The 17,863-nt window shown below is 37.5% G+C and overlaps 1 protein-coding gene across 1 annotated transcript in view; it reads right to left on the bottom strand.

Moving 5' to 3' along the window:
* STAT4 (signal transducer and activator of transcription 4) overlaps positions 1-17,863 on the bottom strand; it is a gene marked incomplete at its 3' end in the record, with an annotated part of 89,935 nt that overhangs the window by 13,304 nt on the left and 58,768 nt on the right. Inside the window, exons 8-14 of the mRNA XM_081051976.1 lie at positions 16,419-16,570; positions 14,665-14,823; positions 13,898-13,990; positions 10,509-10,568; positions 10,202-10,219; positions 10,021-10,114; positions 8,119-8,163 (exon numbers count right to left, since the gene is read on the bottom strand). Coding sequence (XP_080908102.1) covers positions 8,119-8,163; positions 10,021-10,114; positions 10,202-10,219; positions 10,509-10,568; positions 13,898-13,990; positions 14,665-14,823; positions 16,419-16,570 — 621 coding nt within the window. The remainder of the gene's footprint in view (positions 1-8,118; positions 8,164-10,020; positions 10,115-10,201; positions 10,220-10,508; positions 10,569-13,897; positions 13,991-14,664; positions 14,824-16,418; positions 16,571-17,863) is intronic.

Below are 17,863 nucleotides of genomic sequence, written 5' to 3' on the forward strand. Positions count from 1 at the left end.
TGTCATCATCTAAGAGCTTGTGAGAAAAACAGGATCTCTGGCCTCATCCCAGGCCTTCTGAATCAGAAGAACCTTGGGTGTAATTTATGAGAAAATTATTCTTAATGTGGTGTATCCACATTGTGTTTAGTCTCAAAAAGGATGTGAAAATTTTGGAGATGGTATAGGAAGCATAAACAATTTTAAAAAATCAGTCCTGTGGGAAAATGTAAACAGTGGAATTATTTGACTAGAAAAGGGTGGAAAGGGAGATTCAATATTGAATATGTGTTCATAACAAGTTAGAATCTATTTGTACTAAATTTCAAATAATAAAAATAGTTCTAATATGATGACATGAATAACAATTACATGTGGAAGGTTTTATTGACAATGAGGAATGTTAAATTTAGGATTTGTTACTGAGAAGTTAATAGAGAATTAAAAATTCCTCTCTCCCTTGGGTTAGATCATTGTGGTACGTTACATTCCTGCAGGTAGTTAGATTCACTCAAGTAAGATTGCTTCTTACTGGGTTAGTACAAAGTTATGCTAATGAAAGTTCTTGAAAATCCCTTAGCCCACCCCTAACATTATTCCCAGTACATTCAACACATCAAATAGCCCTCCCACCCTCATTCCCCCACTCCCATGTTTAAATGCAAACATACATACATACATACATACATACATACATACATACATAACTGTTTCTTTGGTTGATCATGAAATAAAGTAGTCAGCTTGTGTTTAGGCACCAAGTTAAACAAAAAACACATTTTTTAAACAATAGAAAATCTCACTGCCTTATAGAGGGTTACACCAAGCAAAGCACAAACAAATGGAGAATCCACAATGTCAGGTTCACTGATGGGTGCCTTTCACATTCTGACTGAATTCAATGGCAGGATGATAAAAGCCTATGCAGAACAGTTGAGAGGCCTGAGGCAAGCACACAGATGGAGATCCACATGCCATATGTCTAAATATTTAACCATTATAAATCAAGTTAACAAACTGTTAAAATATGGCCAAGCCTTGACAGCTAAGCTTACAATACACATGACCTGATCGGCCAGGTTTTAACTTCTCAAAGTCCCGCTGGAACATTGTGGCCTGGGGAAAGTGTGGCCATCCTGGACCATTGCCCACTGCCCTCTTTTCCACCTCTGTGAGGGGCCTTGCATGACTAGTGTGTCTGCTAGGCTTCCGTGCTTGTGCCTAGAAATGTTTGCATTAATGGTGACTCCTATGCCTGGGAGAGTAAACCTGGAGAAGAGGCCCACACAGGACCTGGAAAGAGTCTTGAAGTCTTTGGGGCTGGGAATTCTGCAGTCTTGGACTCTAGGTAAATACACTGCTTTGACCCCACAGAAATCTTTCTCCACAGAAATCTTTTTCTGCAGATTGGTTTGGCTGGAAGACAGTCAAACTGAGCCTTCCCCCCCCCCCTTTATTCCGCCTCTGCTCCCCCTCTCCTGTTCAAACTGTTGTTTCTCAGTCTAGTTGTGTAGGACACAGCTCCCTGGCCCATACTGGTATTATGAGCCTTGCACTACCCGGGGCGGCTGCCAGCCACTTACGCTCCAGGGAGAACCGTTGTCCACAATCTTAGCTGTAGAGGGCACAGCTCACTGGCCCATGTGGGAATTGAATGGGAGAACTAGGCATTAGGAGCATGACACTCCAACCACCTGAGCCACCCGGCCAGCCCCCAAACAGAGACTTTTTGAGTATGCAGTCCCATCTCTCCCTGATTCTAGCCTCTATAGGATAATTTATGTGATTAAATGCAGTAGTACATATGATATGAACATTCATTATGGGTAATTGCCACAGATCTTTGGGTCATGGCACCTGTGTGTTCACCATCAAAAGTGTGAGAAAGCGGGCTGCCGGTTGGCTCAGTTGGTTAGAGCGCAGTGCTTATAACACCAATGTCATCTGTTTGAGTTCCACATGGGCCAGTGAGCTGCGCCCTACACAACTAAAGTAAAAACAAAAAATGGCTTGACTTGGAGCTGAGCTGCTGGTGGGTGGCTGGTTGGCTCAGTTAGTTAGAGTGCAGTTCTCATAACACCAAGGTCACCAGTTTGATTGAGAAAGCCGGACTCCACCCCAGGGCAATGACACTCAGGGTTGTCCACTAATTTTGGAAAAAGACTTCATGCTCTAGATATGATTTTACTGATCTGGAATGTGGGTGGTGGGAGACCTCAGTGATTCAAACTAATTTCTAATGTTTACTTAAAACCCCTGATGCAATTGTGTGGTACATTTAGAATGAGATCCAACAGGGAAGCTAACATACAATACACATGACTGGAGAAAAGGCAGCTCTGACAAAAGGAAGCATCATTAACTTTCAAAGCTTGCATGGCCATCACTCACAGACTTTATTACTCTATCAGTGCAGTGTAAGCCAGAGACACTATTCAATTTCACATTCCCAGGATTCATTCCTTACAGATTGAGAAAATATCATAGGTAAGATGTACCATTAATGACTATATTAAAAGCCATTCCAATCATTTGGGATGATTATGGATTGAAAATATCCCTGTTTATGACACTTATATGACACTGAATATTATAACTGGATTGACTGTATTGTACTTCTAAAGAAAAGTACCCATTGGATAATCTGCTAAGAAACTGGAAAATTGGCTGAACAAAGTTGAGCAGGGCTCCATCTGGAAAAAAAAATACACAACCTAATGAAAGGTAGGGGAAAATGCCACCATATTCTTTTTTGTTTCCTCTGCTCACTGCCTAATAGTATGTATACCTTGGGAACCTAGAATGTGTTAACAAGTGGTTATGGCTTTTGACTTGAAGGGAAACCTCTGATAAGTAAATATGACTGGGATAAGGATGACTTTCATTTAAATTTCTTGACTATCTTTTTACAGGCCATAATCTACAATAATATTGTACATGGAAAACTATGCGGAATAGAACACAATTACAATACTCCATTCACTTGCTGAATATTTATTGAGTACCTATCATGGGCTAGACACTGAGTTAGATATTGGGAAACAGTAAGAGGGGAAATAATGATACAATCACAGAGAGATGAATCTCAATCACAGGATCATAGGAAATGAATGTAAAATGACAGTTCCTAGCCCATAAAATAAGGGGACTGTACGGAAGGTGTGGCCTAAAAAGTCCACATTGTTAGTGTAATTCTTGTATTGATGTCTCTCTTAAAAAAGCATTGCAACTACTTAAATTAGTTCAGAAGGAAATCAACTTCCTGTGAAAATGCTTGGGCTAGTTGGAGTGTGAGTAGTGTATCTGTGTTTGAAACACTGAACCTTGAAAGAACATCTGTTTGGCTATTTTGTTAAATGAAACTCAAGTCACTCAGGCTTTACTAATAGCTTCTTTGTGCTCCGTGACTTCCCACCACATAAACAAAATTACCTAACACCTCAGTTTGTGGCTAAAACTGTCATCAGTTGAAGCCTGCTGACAAAGAGCAAACTCGAGAGACTGCATTTCCAGCTTCCCTGTTCAAACAGTTTCCACATTTCAATAATCATTCTGTAGCTGGACCCCTCCAGATAAGGACCTCTAGGAAAGTGTGCTCCCAGGGGACGTTTATTTTATAGAGACAGACTTCAAAGTTTGTCCTCTTGCTAGGAGATAGAATTATTTCTTCATAGTGACTCTTCCAAGGAAAGAACAAAGGTGGGAGAAAGGCAGAAACGACTAACCTTGATTTTGTGACAGCATATCTACAGATTCCTCAAGGGGTGTTGTGAAATTCCGAAGCAAATTCTTAAAGTTAAATTTATTTTGTAAAAAAATGTAAAGACCCTACCCTGTGTTGCACTTATGAGGGTCACAGAATCTTAGTCAAAGGAGCTTTAGAGATTTTCTAGTCCAATGGTTTTAAAATGATTTTTAACCTTGACTTATTCTTGAAAGGAAATTTCCCGCCTGGGTTCCAATCTGTAAAATATGTGTATATGAAACAAAGCTGTCTTGACTGAAACAGGGATGGGGGATCCAGACCAACCCCCAATCCAAAGGAGCCTCTAAGGCACCTCTTTGGGGTCTTCTGGGAATGGTGTGGGGCTAATGCAACTTCCTCCCTTCACCCAATCCTACAGCCAGGAGCCCCTGTACATCCTGACAGGTCACCGGTGTGTTTTTTTTTTAATTTAAAAAGACAATTTTTTTTTATTGGCGAATATAGAGGAACAATGTGTTTTTCCAGGACTCATCAGCTCCAAGTCAAGTCGTTTTCAATCTAATTGTGGAGGACACAGCTCACTGGCCCATGTGGGAATTGAACTGGCAACATTGGTGTTATGAGCACTGTGTTCCAACCAACTGAGCCAACCGGCCGCCCCCGATAGGTCACCTTTTGGATAATCTGAGAGTCAAACAGCCATGGAGTGCTGCAATTCTAAGGAGATTTGGAATGGTGACTTTAGGGAAATATCATTCTTGACATCTTGGGATATTCTGAATCATTTCATAAGTATCCCACCCAAATTCTCACAATCACAAAAGCAGAAAAGTAGAACTGAGGACCCAAGGTTGTATGTGGGGCAGAGGGGGGTGGGGAACAGAGAGGGGTGGATAGGAACCTGAGACATGCGATTCCCACAAAAGGGTCATACAAACATGGTATTCCGAGCTTTCAGGGACCTGGGGCCGTAACAGAGATGTGCTCAGGAGCCCTTGAAAGGGAGGGTCTGCAGCCAAACAGTTTGGTGGGTGAGGATAAGATAATTTGTCCTAGGTCAGATACCACCTTTGGAGCTATTTCCCCACCTGTGTAAATACCTGCTCTTTTCAGAGGGGGCAGTCTGGGGGGGGGATCAAGAATTGCCGTAATAGACATCTGCATAGCACATTGCAGTTGACTCACATACACCATCTCATTTGGTCCTCCCAACAACCCTGTGAAGAGCAGGTTAGCATGATCCCCATTATATAGATAAGGAAACTGGGAGTGAGAGAGGGGAAGTGGCCTAAGCAAGGTCGTCTGCCTGTAAGACGCAGAGCCCAACACCAGGCTATTTTCACTACCCCACTACTGCGCACAGGAGATCAGGGAGAGGTCAAGAACATCGTCTGAGGAAGCATTCTTTTAAATTCCTTCTAAACTTTGTAAGGATTCTGGTGCAAGGTAGATACATGATTTCTCAGTGGGTGAGTTTAATAGCACCAGCAGCTGGAGCAGAGAGGAAAAGATGACATACTACCTGCAAACCCTCAAAGATCTCTCTCATAGGAATCCCAGCACGTGGAGGGGGCACGATGAGGTAAAAGGGTGGGAGAGGGTCAAAGAGGAGTGCCAACCAGCGTGGCTTCTTCCAGGGAACGTTTGATGATTCCAGAGGCAACAAGGCATAGTGGCCAAGAGCATGGGCATGACAGCCACGGTTTGAGTCTTGGCCTGACCCCTCTGTGTTGCAGTTTCCCTAAGTGAAATAAGTAATGTACTAATAGGATCTACTTCATAGCAAAGTTACAAGAGTTACATAAATCAATGTCTGTGAAGCTCTCAGACAATACCCAGTATATAGTAAATGCCACATGAGGATTTGTTAAATAAATTCTTGTCAGGCTGTGAACTCCTGATGCAGGTACTCACAGATAAGCAACAAGCTACTATTTGAAATTCAAAAATGAGGCTGTCATATCTTAGCTTCCCGTTTTCCTGAAAATTTGGTTACTACAATCCCTATCCTCATCATGTTATTAAACCCATGTGGGAACAAAGCCCCAAAAAACAGTTTCCAGGCTCTCGGCCTCACATAGAAAGGTGCTGGCTCGAGTAGTAAATGGCCATTAACTGTCATCAGATGGCCAGCAGCTGTGGCTAGTTGGCCGTCAGCTGTAACCAGTGAGCCATTGGCCACTAATATAACTGCTGTGGCTACCCTAGCAGAGAATGGAGGCTAGCAAGAGCGGATTGCAGAGAGGCGGATGCCGCCGGTGAGAATATAGTGATATGACTCCCCTACTTATGGCTCCGTGGGTGTTCCTTTTTGGCCTCACCATGTCCTGCGTTCTTATGTGGGGAGCGGGACAGGAGACCCCGCCGTACGCCCCGCATGACAAATGGTGCAGCGAGCAGGGTGCCCTGCGTGACACCCCACAATATCACCAGGTAACCCCCAGCTCTTTCCTGACTTTCCTTTGGACCCTTCCACTGCCTGGCCAAGCCCCTGATTCCTTGGTTCATCTTGCTGAGCCCACTTTTATATATTTTGTGACTTTTCAATTGTTCATGTAACACATAAAACAACATTCAAGTCTGTGGTTTGTTTTAAACATAACTAAAAGTCATGTTAAAATTCTATCAACAGGGGGAGCTCAAAGAATAGCTTAAAATAAAATTGTCCTGATCTGGCAAACTTGAAAAAAAGGGAAGAAATAGAATCATTCCGATATGACTGCACAATTTTGCTATTAATTGGGAAATAAGAGGAAATAAATTCAAATTAATATAAGTAGACAGTGTTAATATGACTGGTTAGTTTTTCTATAGTAGAAGATTATTTACTTAGATTTCCATCTAAGATTTCCAAGTAAAGTTTTTGATTTTTCATTCATGAGTATGACAATGTCCTGAAGAACTGAGCTATTTAGATTTATTCCCATTTTATTTGTTTTATTTAAAAAAGTTCAGAAGTATTGTGCTTAATCTGTTCAGACTTAGTAACTACTATTCATAGATGTCATGCAGCATGAAATGTTCTTTGCAACTCTGGCCAAAATTCCAGTGAGATGGGTAAAATGGGCTAATGTGCTAATGTTTCAATTAGAAAATTTGTAAAACCTTTATGGATTTCTATAATGTAGGAAGAATAATTCCCACTTCTTTGGTTTATTAGAATATCCTTAATCTCAAAATCTCCTTTCATGTGATATGTGGCTTACAGAGACCTGTTTGAAGCTCTGTCCTAAGCCTTTCCTCCCTGGGAGAAAAGCTTAGCTCATCGTTGGTAGAGCTGTGATATTTGGCAAATGATCTTTAAGACATGATTAAGGGAATGAAGAATTCTTGGAAGGAAAAATGTGGAGCATTAAACCTGTTGTGATGGATCTGTGTGGTTTTGTGGGGTGGGTTCTATTGATCGGAGTTGAATGCTGGACTTATAAAGTGCTTTTTTTCTGCCAAATAATTCAAAGACATTTTTCACAGGAGCTGTGAGGTATAAGGCCAGGAGATTGGATCCATACGAACCAACGCGCTTTGTAAGGGCGTTGTGAAGATGGCCTCATATGCAGCATCTCTGAGCCGAGAGCATTGGGCGTCACTAGCCGGATCTCTTAGAGGAAAATAATGCAATATTTTTCCAAGAGGTCATTTGCTAGGGTCTTATTTCAGTCACTGTCAGAATGGACTCAAACCCAGGTTTTCTAATCCTAAACATGTAGAGCATAGACATATGCCCTAGCATTTAGGCAAACTAAATCGATGATCTCCAAGTCCAGGATTTGACCACTGTGTCATTTACTGACTCAAATGTGAACACTTGGACTGCATCCATTTGTTCTTTAACTCAATTCATCCAGTGAAACGCAAACCTTAGATATAAGAGCAAAGTAATTGATACCATAAAATAATAGGACTGTTTTTCACCTGTGTTTTTCACATAATATGTTATGATGTTCGAGACTTCTTATCCTCTGTAAGAAAGGAGTGATTTAAAGATATTTTGTAATAATGGAGGATTGACTAAAGAAACTATGGAACACCTGTAAAATGCAATACAATGCATTTAAATCATGTTCTCCAAGAGAATTGAAGGTTATGGAAAGGTGTTCACCTTACATTGTTATGCGAAAAAAACCAGGTTATGAAACTGTGTGTGTGTGTGTGTGTGTATTAAAGTAATGTATACATAGATAAAAGTCTAGAATGATGTGAACAAAAATGTTTATAGTTGTTTTCTTAGGAGAGTGTTATACACAATTTCTATTTCCTCCTTTTTAAAACAAAATTTCTTATACTGTCTGCAATTATCAAGCTTTATTTGTAATCAGAGAAATATGAATTTGACTTTATATAAAAATATAAATAGGACAGTTTAAGAGCTTTGTGAAAATAAGATATTACAGAATTATTTCCTAAAACAATTATGTTGGAGAGAAAATTCCTACCTCATTTCCTTTGCTTCCAGCACTGGACTTCATTTCCTTTGGTTGCTTTATAAAAGAAAAGAATAGACAGAGAAGTATTATCAATTAAATATCAAGTTGGTTGTGCATATTATGGTGATTTTCTTGGCCACAATTTTGACAGTAACCCAGATGTCTTCTAATTCATGGAAACCTGACAGAGCTGCCCACATTCAACAGAAAGGAGCTTCCTGTTTCACCTCATGATAAAGTTTAGAACTTTAATTGAGATAAGTGAGCAATTTGGCATAACATTAAGACAATATTTTGGAAAAAGGAAATCATGCAGGGATGTTTTAGAATTTAGTTAGCACTCCTTGTACCTGGAAAGTATTATCTGAGCTAAGCTGTGAAGATACCCAGTCCCCGTGAAACCCAGTCTAACCCAGAAGAGAGGAAAGTAAATGATAGGGCAGGGTGCCAAATGGCAAAGTAAGTATTAGATAGCATTAGAGGAGAAGGCTAACTGACACAAAAATGTTCATGATATGTATTATTTAGTTTAAAAAAGCAGAACGTTATATAGTATATACAATCTGATCCCACTTTTAAAAAGTATATATAGAGATATATATATATATATATATATATATAAGAAAAAAGAATGAAAACAAAAATAAGGATGTTAATAGTGTTACCTCAAGGTGGTGAGATTGCGAGTGATTTTTAATTTTAAAAATTTTGCTTGTCTGATTTTCTACCTTTACTTTTGTATTAAAAAGTGATTAAAGTTATTAGAAGATAATATATATGAAAATGGTTTGTGACTAGAAGAACACTGCAAAATCTAAGGAATAAAGAGCTAGCCACTTTTTAGTGGCTGGAATAAAGAGCTAGCCACTTTTTAGTATGTTCCTTGTCCCTCCTTTTCCATGTGACTTTTTTGGAAGACAGACATCTCTAGTTCAGGGCCTCTTACTGCTGCTTTACTTATTAGCAAACATTGCCTGCCCATTATTAAAAATTCCTTGAGGATAGGAACTAAACCTGAGCCAAAAAAGTGCTTGTTATAAGAATGTGTAATAAATGACTCCTCATTACATTTAATTTATTTAGCAGTCTCACCTGGTAGGGATTCAGTTAAAAAGAAATGTACTCTTCAATACTGAAGACCAAACAAACAAACAAAAACAACCAGCATTAATTTGTGTATGCAGATATCTTTCTGGTAATGTAAACTTTATAACTTAGAAAAAAAATAGATCTTTTGAGGCTAATTCAGTGATGTCCCAACATTCAGGTGAGGTACTTTTTAAGTGTTGACAAACCAGATGAGTAACATGTTTCCGGCAATTAAAGCAGTAGCGTGTTTGGGAATCTAAGAACTATGCAAAGAATTAGAAAGAAAGCAGGATGAGAACTCTAGGTTAAGAGGAAGTGGTAAAAACAAGAAGCAACAGGATGAGGCTGGGTCAGAAGCTTTCCAGACATGCCAAGACAAACTGTGTACAACTGTTATACCCAGGAACATCCTATTTACCCCCAAGCTAATTCTCCTAAAATGAAAGTGTCTTTAGCCAGACATGTTGTTATTAAATATCATTTCTTGGAGAGATTTTTAAAAAATGAGACCAGGAATGTCTATCCATTATAAGACGGATCACCTACCATTATCATCAAACTATATTGACCAATGACTATATACATGTAGGTACTACATCACCACTGTTAAGAACTCAGACCTTCTGAGTTTAGGCTCAGTGTTCTTTCTACCATTTTTAATTCTTCAGTGATAGCATGTTTTATTCTCAATATGGCCCTTAACCTCACATAAGAAACACTAAGGAACAATATACATTGAGTTATAAGGTCCACTAGTAAAGATGCGCCTGATTTGAAAAAAAAAAAAAAAGCTTATATAATTTTACTGTTTAATTTACTCACCAAATGTCGAAATTCTACCGAGAGACTCCCATTAGAAGATTCTTCAATGGACATGGCTTTGACATGAGTTCCACAGAGGACAAATCTTCGATTGCTAGAGAAGAAATCTTAGTTATTTACATGGTCTCAGGTAATATATATTTATGGTATTAGCAAAAAAATTCTAAAGTAAATGTCTTACCTTAGAGTTGAAACATTCCTGTAAAACCAAGAGAATTATTTAAAATGAGCTATTTAATAGTAAAACCTTTCTATGATATTTGAGAGAATAGGATATACAATTTCAATTAAGAGTTTATAGTTAAATTTTAAAATAAGTCTTCGTTGGAGTTCTGTTAAATGTTTGAACTTCAAAGTCAAATATTTGAATCACATCAATATGTAATATTAGAGAACTGAATTTAGAAGTTTGAAGTTATTTTATAAAATAAGGACAATTAAAAAAAAGTCTTATACTTTCATGTTTCAAAATGAAATTTGATACTTACTTGTCAATTGATGCTTTCACTTTTACCTGATAGTTTAGTTCTGGCAATTTTATTAGTAGTCTGGAAAGACACATAAATAAAGAATCAAATATAAAAATTAAAAGTGCTAAAAACCTTTTTACATTTAAAGTTTTAAATATATTTATAGCATATACATATGAATCAAATTATATTATCTCCAGTTATATGTTAGTGTGTTTTTAAAATGTCCAATTCCATATTACTAATACTGACATCAGCCACATAATATCATATTGACAAACATTTGGGAAGTGTTTCCATATTGCTTCAGTTGATGTGTGTTGGGTAATACATTGGCTAGGTCAGAAAAATAGCTATATATTTTGGCTGAAGCCCAAATTTGGGTTAAATGTATACATTTAAAAAAAGTAATTTGCAAGTCTATTAATATAGCCCCATTTTATTATCATATTATAAAAATACATTCTGTAAGCTTAGTAAAACTAAATGCTTTGATGATAACTCTTTTATGGTAAAAAATACTGAGAGAGACTAGGCTTCTGGTAGAATATGGAAAATTCCCATTTAAATGCATTTACAATCTTTAAAGATGCTATATTTAAGTAGCAGCAAAGATGTTCATCATTTTAAAAGACCTAAATTCAAACAAACAAGTGATTAAAGGTCAAAATAATAATTTTTTAAATTTCTTCTTCTATTGTAAGCCCTTCGTTTTTTCTTTTGCTTTTCCCAACTCCTCTAAACTGTACCTTCTGATATAACCTCTCTGTAGGTTCAGTCCAGTTTCAGAGATACTCATCAATCACTCACTCAATCATTTACTCATGCACTCATCCCAAACTTTGTTCATTCACTCAGCATATCCTAAGCTCTTCAATACATCCAGTACATCCCTAGGTATTGGGATACTGGCATAGTGAACATTGTGGAAGGTGAAGTGTGGACATGGCTATACATAAAAGGGAAAAGTCCAGCCAAATAGATGGAATATAGAGAATGGTGATAAGCAACTAGTTGGTGTTAGAGAAATATAATCATAGTAATAGAAAGCCCAAGCAAAAAGGTGGGTAGAATGTAGCAAAAGTTCCTTAAAAGTCCTGTACAAAGCACAGGATTGGTTTTAGGGTTTGGAATATATGTGTGTAGTTGTTGGTAGTGAGCAGTGAGGAAGTCATATGAAATAAGGCAAGATGTTTTCCCTCTCTGCCTACCTCTCTATCGTACTTCAGGAAGGATCTGATTCACTGTAAGATGTAACAAATAAAGGGAGTCCCATGTCACCGCTCCCTTTGAAATAGAAGGATGCAATGTTATGGTAGAGAGGGGTTTAAGGGAAAATCTTGAATACTAATTAAAGGATCATCTATTAAGATAGTGAGGAACAGGGTACAGAGAAGAAAAATGGGGACTCAACAGTCAGGCAGAAGAAAGGGCAAAACACCCAAATGGGGGATTAATGGTCTTTGCCTCTTGCAATTAGTTCAAACAACACGCAAGGTGGTACCCATTCAAGTAACTCTTTCACTCAGAACTCTTTTCTGAGAAATCCCTACTCATATCTCTTTTTGTCCCAGAGAGCATCTTAGATTTAGCATATCATCTATGGGGGTATCTTGTAGAAAAGTAGGATGTCCACCACCCCTCTATCCTATTTCTCTTTAGTGTTACTATCTTCTGGGTTACATAGAGATGTGGGGATGAAGAATAAACAACTTTTGAAAATCATGAAATTTTAAAAGGGAACCTGGCCTCTGCCTTTTGTTTTTGTTTTTTAAGTCTTGGTGCAAAATTCACACAAAGGAAATAATCAAGAATTTCAAATAGGGTTTTGGAAATGCAAACTGTAGACCTCTCCTTTAAAAATGGAGTTCTGCAGTGATGGATGTTAACTAAATTTATTGTGATAATCATTTTGCAACTTATGCTTTTACTATTAATAGCTCATGTATATCAAGTCATCATACTGTACATTTAAAACTTACACAATATTGTATGTCAATTATACCTCAAAACAACAAAAAATAAAATAAAGGGGCCGGCCCGGTGGCTCAGGCGGTTACAGTTCCATGCTCCTAACTCCGAAGGCTGCCAGTTCGATTCTCATACGGGCCAGTGGGCTCTCAACCACAAGGTTGCCAGTTCGATTCCTCGAGTCCCACAAGGGATGGTGGGCTCTGCACCCTGCAACTAAGATTGAACATGGCACCTTGAGGTGAGCTGCCGCTGAGCTCCCAGATGGCTCAGTTGGTTGGAGTGCATCCTCTCAACCACAAAGTTGCTGGTTCAACTCCCGCAAGGGATGGTGGGCTGTGCCCCCTGCAACTAGCAACGGCAACTCGATCTGGAGCTGAGCTGCGCCCTCCACAACTAAGACTGAAAGGACAACAACTTGAAGCTGAACGGCACCCTCCACAACTAAGATTGAAAGGACAACTTGACTTGGAAAAAAAGTCCTGGAAGTACTCACTGTTCCCCAATAAAGTCCTGTGCCCCTTCCCCAATAAGATAAAAATAAAATAAAGTAAAATAAAAATGGAGTTCTAATAGTGACAGGGGTCAGGGCCTATATCATGGGATCCTAAATCACCATCTACCACAGCACATTTGCCTCTTGTACTCTGGAATTCAGATTTTCAGAGGTGAACTCAGTGATTAATAATATAAAATTTTGGGCCCTGAAGATTGATCTCAAACTCTTTAAGTGTCATTAGGGAAAACTATACATTTTGGTTGCTCATGCCAATAAAAAGGATCAAGTACATAGATAAAGCAAAAATAACACAAAAATCGTGCATCTTTAACTGAGGTACATAGTAAGTATATACTGAAAAACATACTGCTGAGCATTTTTGCAGAAAATCTAATAAACTAGTTGTTGGGTAATCATGGGGGAAGAACGTGCCACTGTATTTCCTGGATAGGATGTTTAAAAACTTCCATAATCTGTCCCTACTCTGTCTTCGCAATTCTTTCTTCCTGCTCCCCATGTTTAGAAAACAGATCCAGGAAGTCATTATTTCTATAGTCTTACTCTCCTGCAATCCTGCTCTTCTTCCCCTCTCTGCTCTTCCCTTAAGGTCTTTCCTCACAGTGACCACGAGCTATTCGCCAGTCTCTTCAGTCTTCTCTCAAGTCGACTTTTTCAGCAATTAATCCCATGTTGCCCAGTGCTGTGATTTCATACTTTCATAACATCCCTCATGTCTTCATCTTCTTTGTCATACTCTTTACAAGCAGGGCCCTCATTTTAACATTGTTGTGCATGTTTACCACAGCTTAGAACTGGGCATGCAGGAGGCATTCAATAAAGAAGAGTTGAACGAAGGTCACAATGAGAGAAATTAGCCTTAATTATGCATGTCTGTGGCTCCATAAACATATGAAATGTTAGAACACATTCTGCCTACCTTAGCTTTACAGTGAACTGAATGAGAGTTTTAAGTACCATCGGCCTCTGAGGGTGGGTTGGCATGCATGGCTGTCGTTCAACCACAAATGAGCTAGATTAAAAGGAAATAAAGCTTGTCATTTGAAAACACTGAAAATATTGACAGGCTGAAAACCACAGAGGAACAGGATGCTGTCCTATTATAAGGTCCAAATTTCCTACACTTAGAAGACAGTCAAACCTCCATTAAGCTCAAATCTTTCCAAAGACTTCTAATAAATAATTACCAGGAGATGGGGAAATGCCTAGAGAGTGCCCCTAAGTAACAACAATAATTAATTCCTGATTGTAGCAATTGAGTCAAGAATAAAAGCCCCAGTCTATTTTTAAAATACTAAACATAAAATAGAAAGTTAATTTTATGCCATTTTTGAACTAGATATTAGGATTTCTGGTACATACTAGTCTCCACCCTTCGTTCCTTGGATATGTACTTAAGAAATCCTTGAAATCTTCTTTTCTAAAATGTTGAAAAATGAAATTTAGGTGGGTGATGTGCTTGGCTCATGGAAAACTAAGTCAAGTTGCGGAGGGAAGTTTTGTTGAATAGTGAAGAATAGAAACGTTTTTGGAACTCTCTGGAGTTCTATTCACATCACCCTGAGGTTCGTTGTTTACTTCGCTACCACCCTCTCACCTTAACACCAAAACCCCAGCCAGGCTGGGTGTCCCTGCAACTCCACAAGACTGAGGCTACCATGAGGCATTTAAATAGATAACACTTACTTTTTAAAGAGGTTGTAGACCAAGAAGGTGACTCTTTCCAGCAGATGTGGTCTTTGCATCGGGATGGGATCACCTTCATATGTCATTTTGGTAGACTGCTCCTCTAATTTCTCCAATTGCCTTTTGAGTTGGAACAGACTTTCTGCCAATAATGTAAAGCTATTGAACAGCAAATGAAAATCGCAGATAGTTTTTCCACTTAATCTACCATTTTAACTATTAAAATTTTTAACATACTAACTATTAAAATATTAAACTAATTAATCATTTAATTCCATAAAAGGTTAATGACAGTTCTTTGTTTTTTCCTTAATCCATTTTTCTCTAAAATGCACAATACAATGTTAAATATTTTCAAGGTTTTCTAATTTATACCTTCAGTTACAGGCAAGAAATTCCTTTTTAATCATCTTTTGTTTAAAAGGCTATTAAACATACATAGGTTAAGAATCTGGTACTCACTAAAAGACAAAGAAAGAGCAAATTTAAAACTTTAAAAATACATGATGTGAAAAATGTTATGTGTAAAAATACTGAAGAAGAAAACCAATATGAAATGGACTCCCTCCCCTCATATATGTTTTTTTATAAGCCCTAGATGTTAGCCAAAAATTATCCATGGAGATCTCTGGAGAAAGGTATCTGCTTGGAATTTCACTCATTATGTGGTGATTTCACCTCGGAAATGGAGGTGGGAGCTTGGGCCAGAAGTCTAGAGAGGAGGAAGATTGAAATGGACACTGAAGGAACCTCCAGCTATAGAGGAGGCAAAATGTCTCAACAGACTTGATAAGTCCATTTGGCCCTGACAGCAGCTCTTTCTACTAAAAAGGTTATTCCCCACATAACACTGTGGACAGAACTGTCAACGCCCCACTGAATTTGATACGAGCGCCACTATCTACTAAGTTCTTTATTGCTCCCTTTGTTGTTTATCTTGTTTTCATAATAACAGAGTACAGTGAGGTTAGAAAATCAATGTATCTCCCCAAGGAAAATCAATATGTTTTAAAAAGAGCCCAATCCCTTACTTTTTTTTGAGACGTATGCGTGGCAGAGCAGAGCTTTTAGTGCAAGTGTCCCCAGTGACTACATATGTTTATTGTATTGAATTATTCCCTTTGAAAACAAATTTAGATTTCAGCTGAGTATTTTTCTTCTTTTTCATTACACTTTCTAATTTTTTCAATCAGAAAGTTCTATTTTTGCATTGATGAACATTTTTTTCTCTAATACAAAGGACTGTGTCCATATAGAATTGTATGTGTGCATACACAGAGAGGAGATGCCATGCTGTATTAGCCATTTGAGATTTTTCATTTAAATACAAAAATAAATTGCTTTGTTGACAACACAAACTGATATTTAATTCTGACAAGTTAAGGCACACATTTAAAAATTGAGATATCTTTTTTCGAGCTTTTGAAGCTAGTACTTCTTATAGAAAGCCTATATATTGCTGGTTTCAAAAATTCATGAGTCTTACAAGATTGGTGTATGAGAAAATTAAGCAATTCTTATGCATTCTATGGATTTCTAGAGATGCTTTCATTTTCTCCTGAAAGGAATAAAAATTAAGAACATGTATACAATTACATCTATGTTTTCAAATATAGAGTTGCCCCCTGCTTATAAACCATCAATAAGCTGAATGAACTGAAGTTCTGGTCTAAGCCTGCATTCTCTGGCTGAACAACACTGAAGTTTTGTACTTCCTGTGGTTTTCACTAGAAACTAAAGTCAATGCGTTTTACCAGTTTTGAAGCTGGTCAAGCCCATTATGAAGTGGACCTCCAATGCAGGCAATTTGCTGCCGCCTCTTCCAGTCCTGCAGTTCTTCCATTAGCATGCTGTTCATTAACAAGTCCGTTTCATTTACTATTTGTGTCATCTTACTGAGGGCTTCCTAAAAACAAAGATGACTACTGAAAAGATTTTCATGAGACACAACCAAAGTCATTCACAATTCAACCTATGAAACAATTTACCTGACTTGGGAGGTAAAGGCTTGGTTAAAACTTGGACCAAATATTTCATCAAATACTACCACAGCCTTTTCAAACAATTCAATTATTGCAATCAAATAAAGTCATGAAGAAAAAAGCATGACTACAGTTAATATTCTCTTAATAGCTCATAGAATCATTTAGTATATATGTTGAATTTATAACTCCTGTAACAATATCGAACAAACCTTGTAGTCAGTCATAAAGCCACATATCTGCTTTTTAAAAAGGCATTTATAAATTGAATTTATATTCTTATATTTTTATACATTTATTATAAAATGTATCGATTAAAATTTGAGCCTTTCTGTGTTAGTTTTTATTGATACTTGGGTTTTAGGAGGCATAGTGAATGAAGGATAACTTTTAAAGGCATAGGAATTAGAAGATGTGAATTTCTCCCCTGGCTTTGTTGTAAATATGCAAATTTAGATAAACCATTTAACTTTGCTAGAATTTGGTCTTCTGATCTGTACAATCCAGAGTCTAGACCAAATTATTTCCAAAGTTCCTTCTCTCCTTAACATCTTATTTCTAAAGTTGAATAAGATGGTATGCATAAAACATCTAGTACAGATTTATTATGCATTAAACATTAAGTTTATCTTGGATTAACCAGCTGTATGTTTAAAATCTGATATATAACTGTTTAATTTTATGATTTAGGGTAAAATAAATTTTAAACTTATTTGTGCTCACACAAATTCCTGCATACAAAATGGAGCCGAACTTTTGAAAATATTGATTTATCAGTGACTGGTTAAATTTCAACAGCATTTATTTTCAACATAAGGTAGAAAAGTTAAATAGAGATGTTTCCCCTCTTTTAAAATATTTCATTGAGCCAGAAAAAAAGGTCTCCCTCTCCTTGGGAGGAGGTTAGATTGAATATATTCAGTTGTCAATAAACTATTCTGAAATCTAGGAAATTACTTAGCACAATGTCATTTTCAGCATAGAGACTGGAACATTTATTCTCCCAAGAAAATTTTGGTAGTCGTCAAGTAATATTTTAATTATACATATGTAGTAGAACCCATCTCAGCATATTAAGTACAGCAACTAAAACAGTTATATCTGAAATAACGGCAATAAAAATCGGGTAAAATGTTCACCTTGGTGTTAATGATTGCTACAGTAAATGTACCACATAAGCAAGATAAATAGACTCTAGATCTAGAGTTCCAGTTCTG

The sequence above is a fragment of the Rhinolophus hipposideros genome (genome assembly GCF_964194185.1).
Source record: "Rhinolophus hipposideros genome assembly, chromosome: 6".
Lineage (NCBI taxonomy): Eukaryota > Metazoa > Chordata > Mammalia > Chiroptera > Rhinolophidae > Rhinolophus > Rhinolophus hipposideros.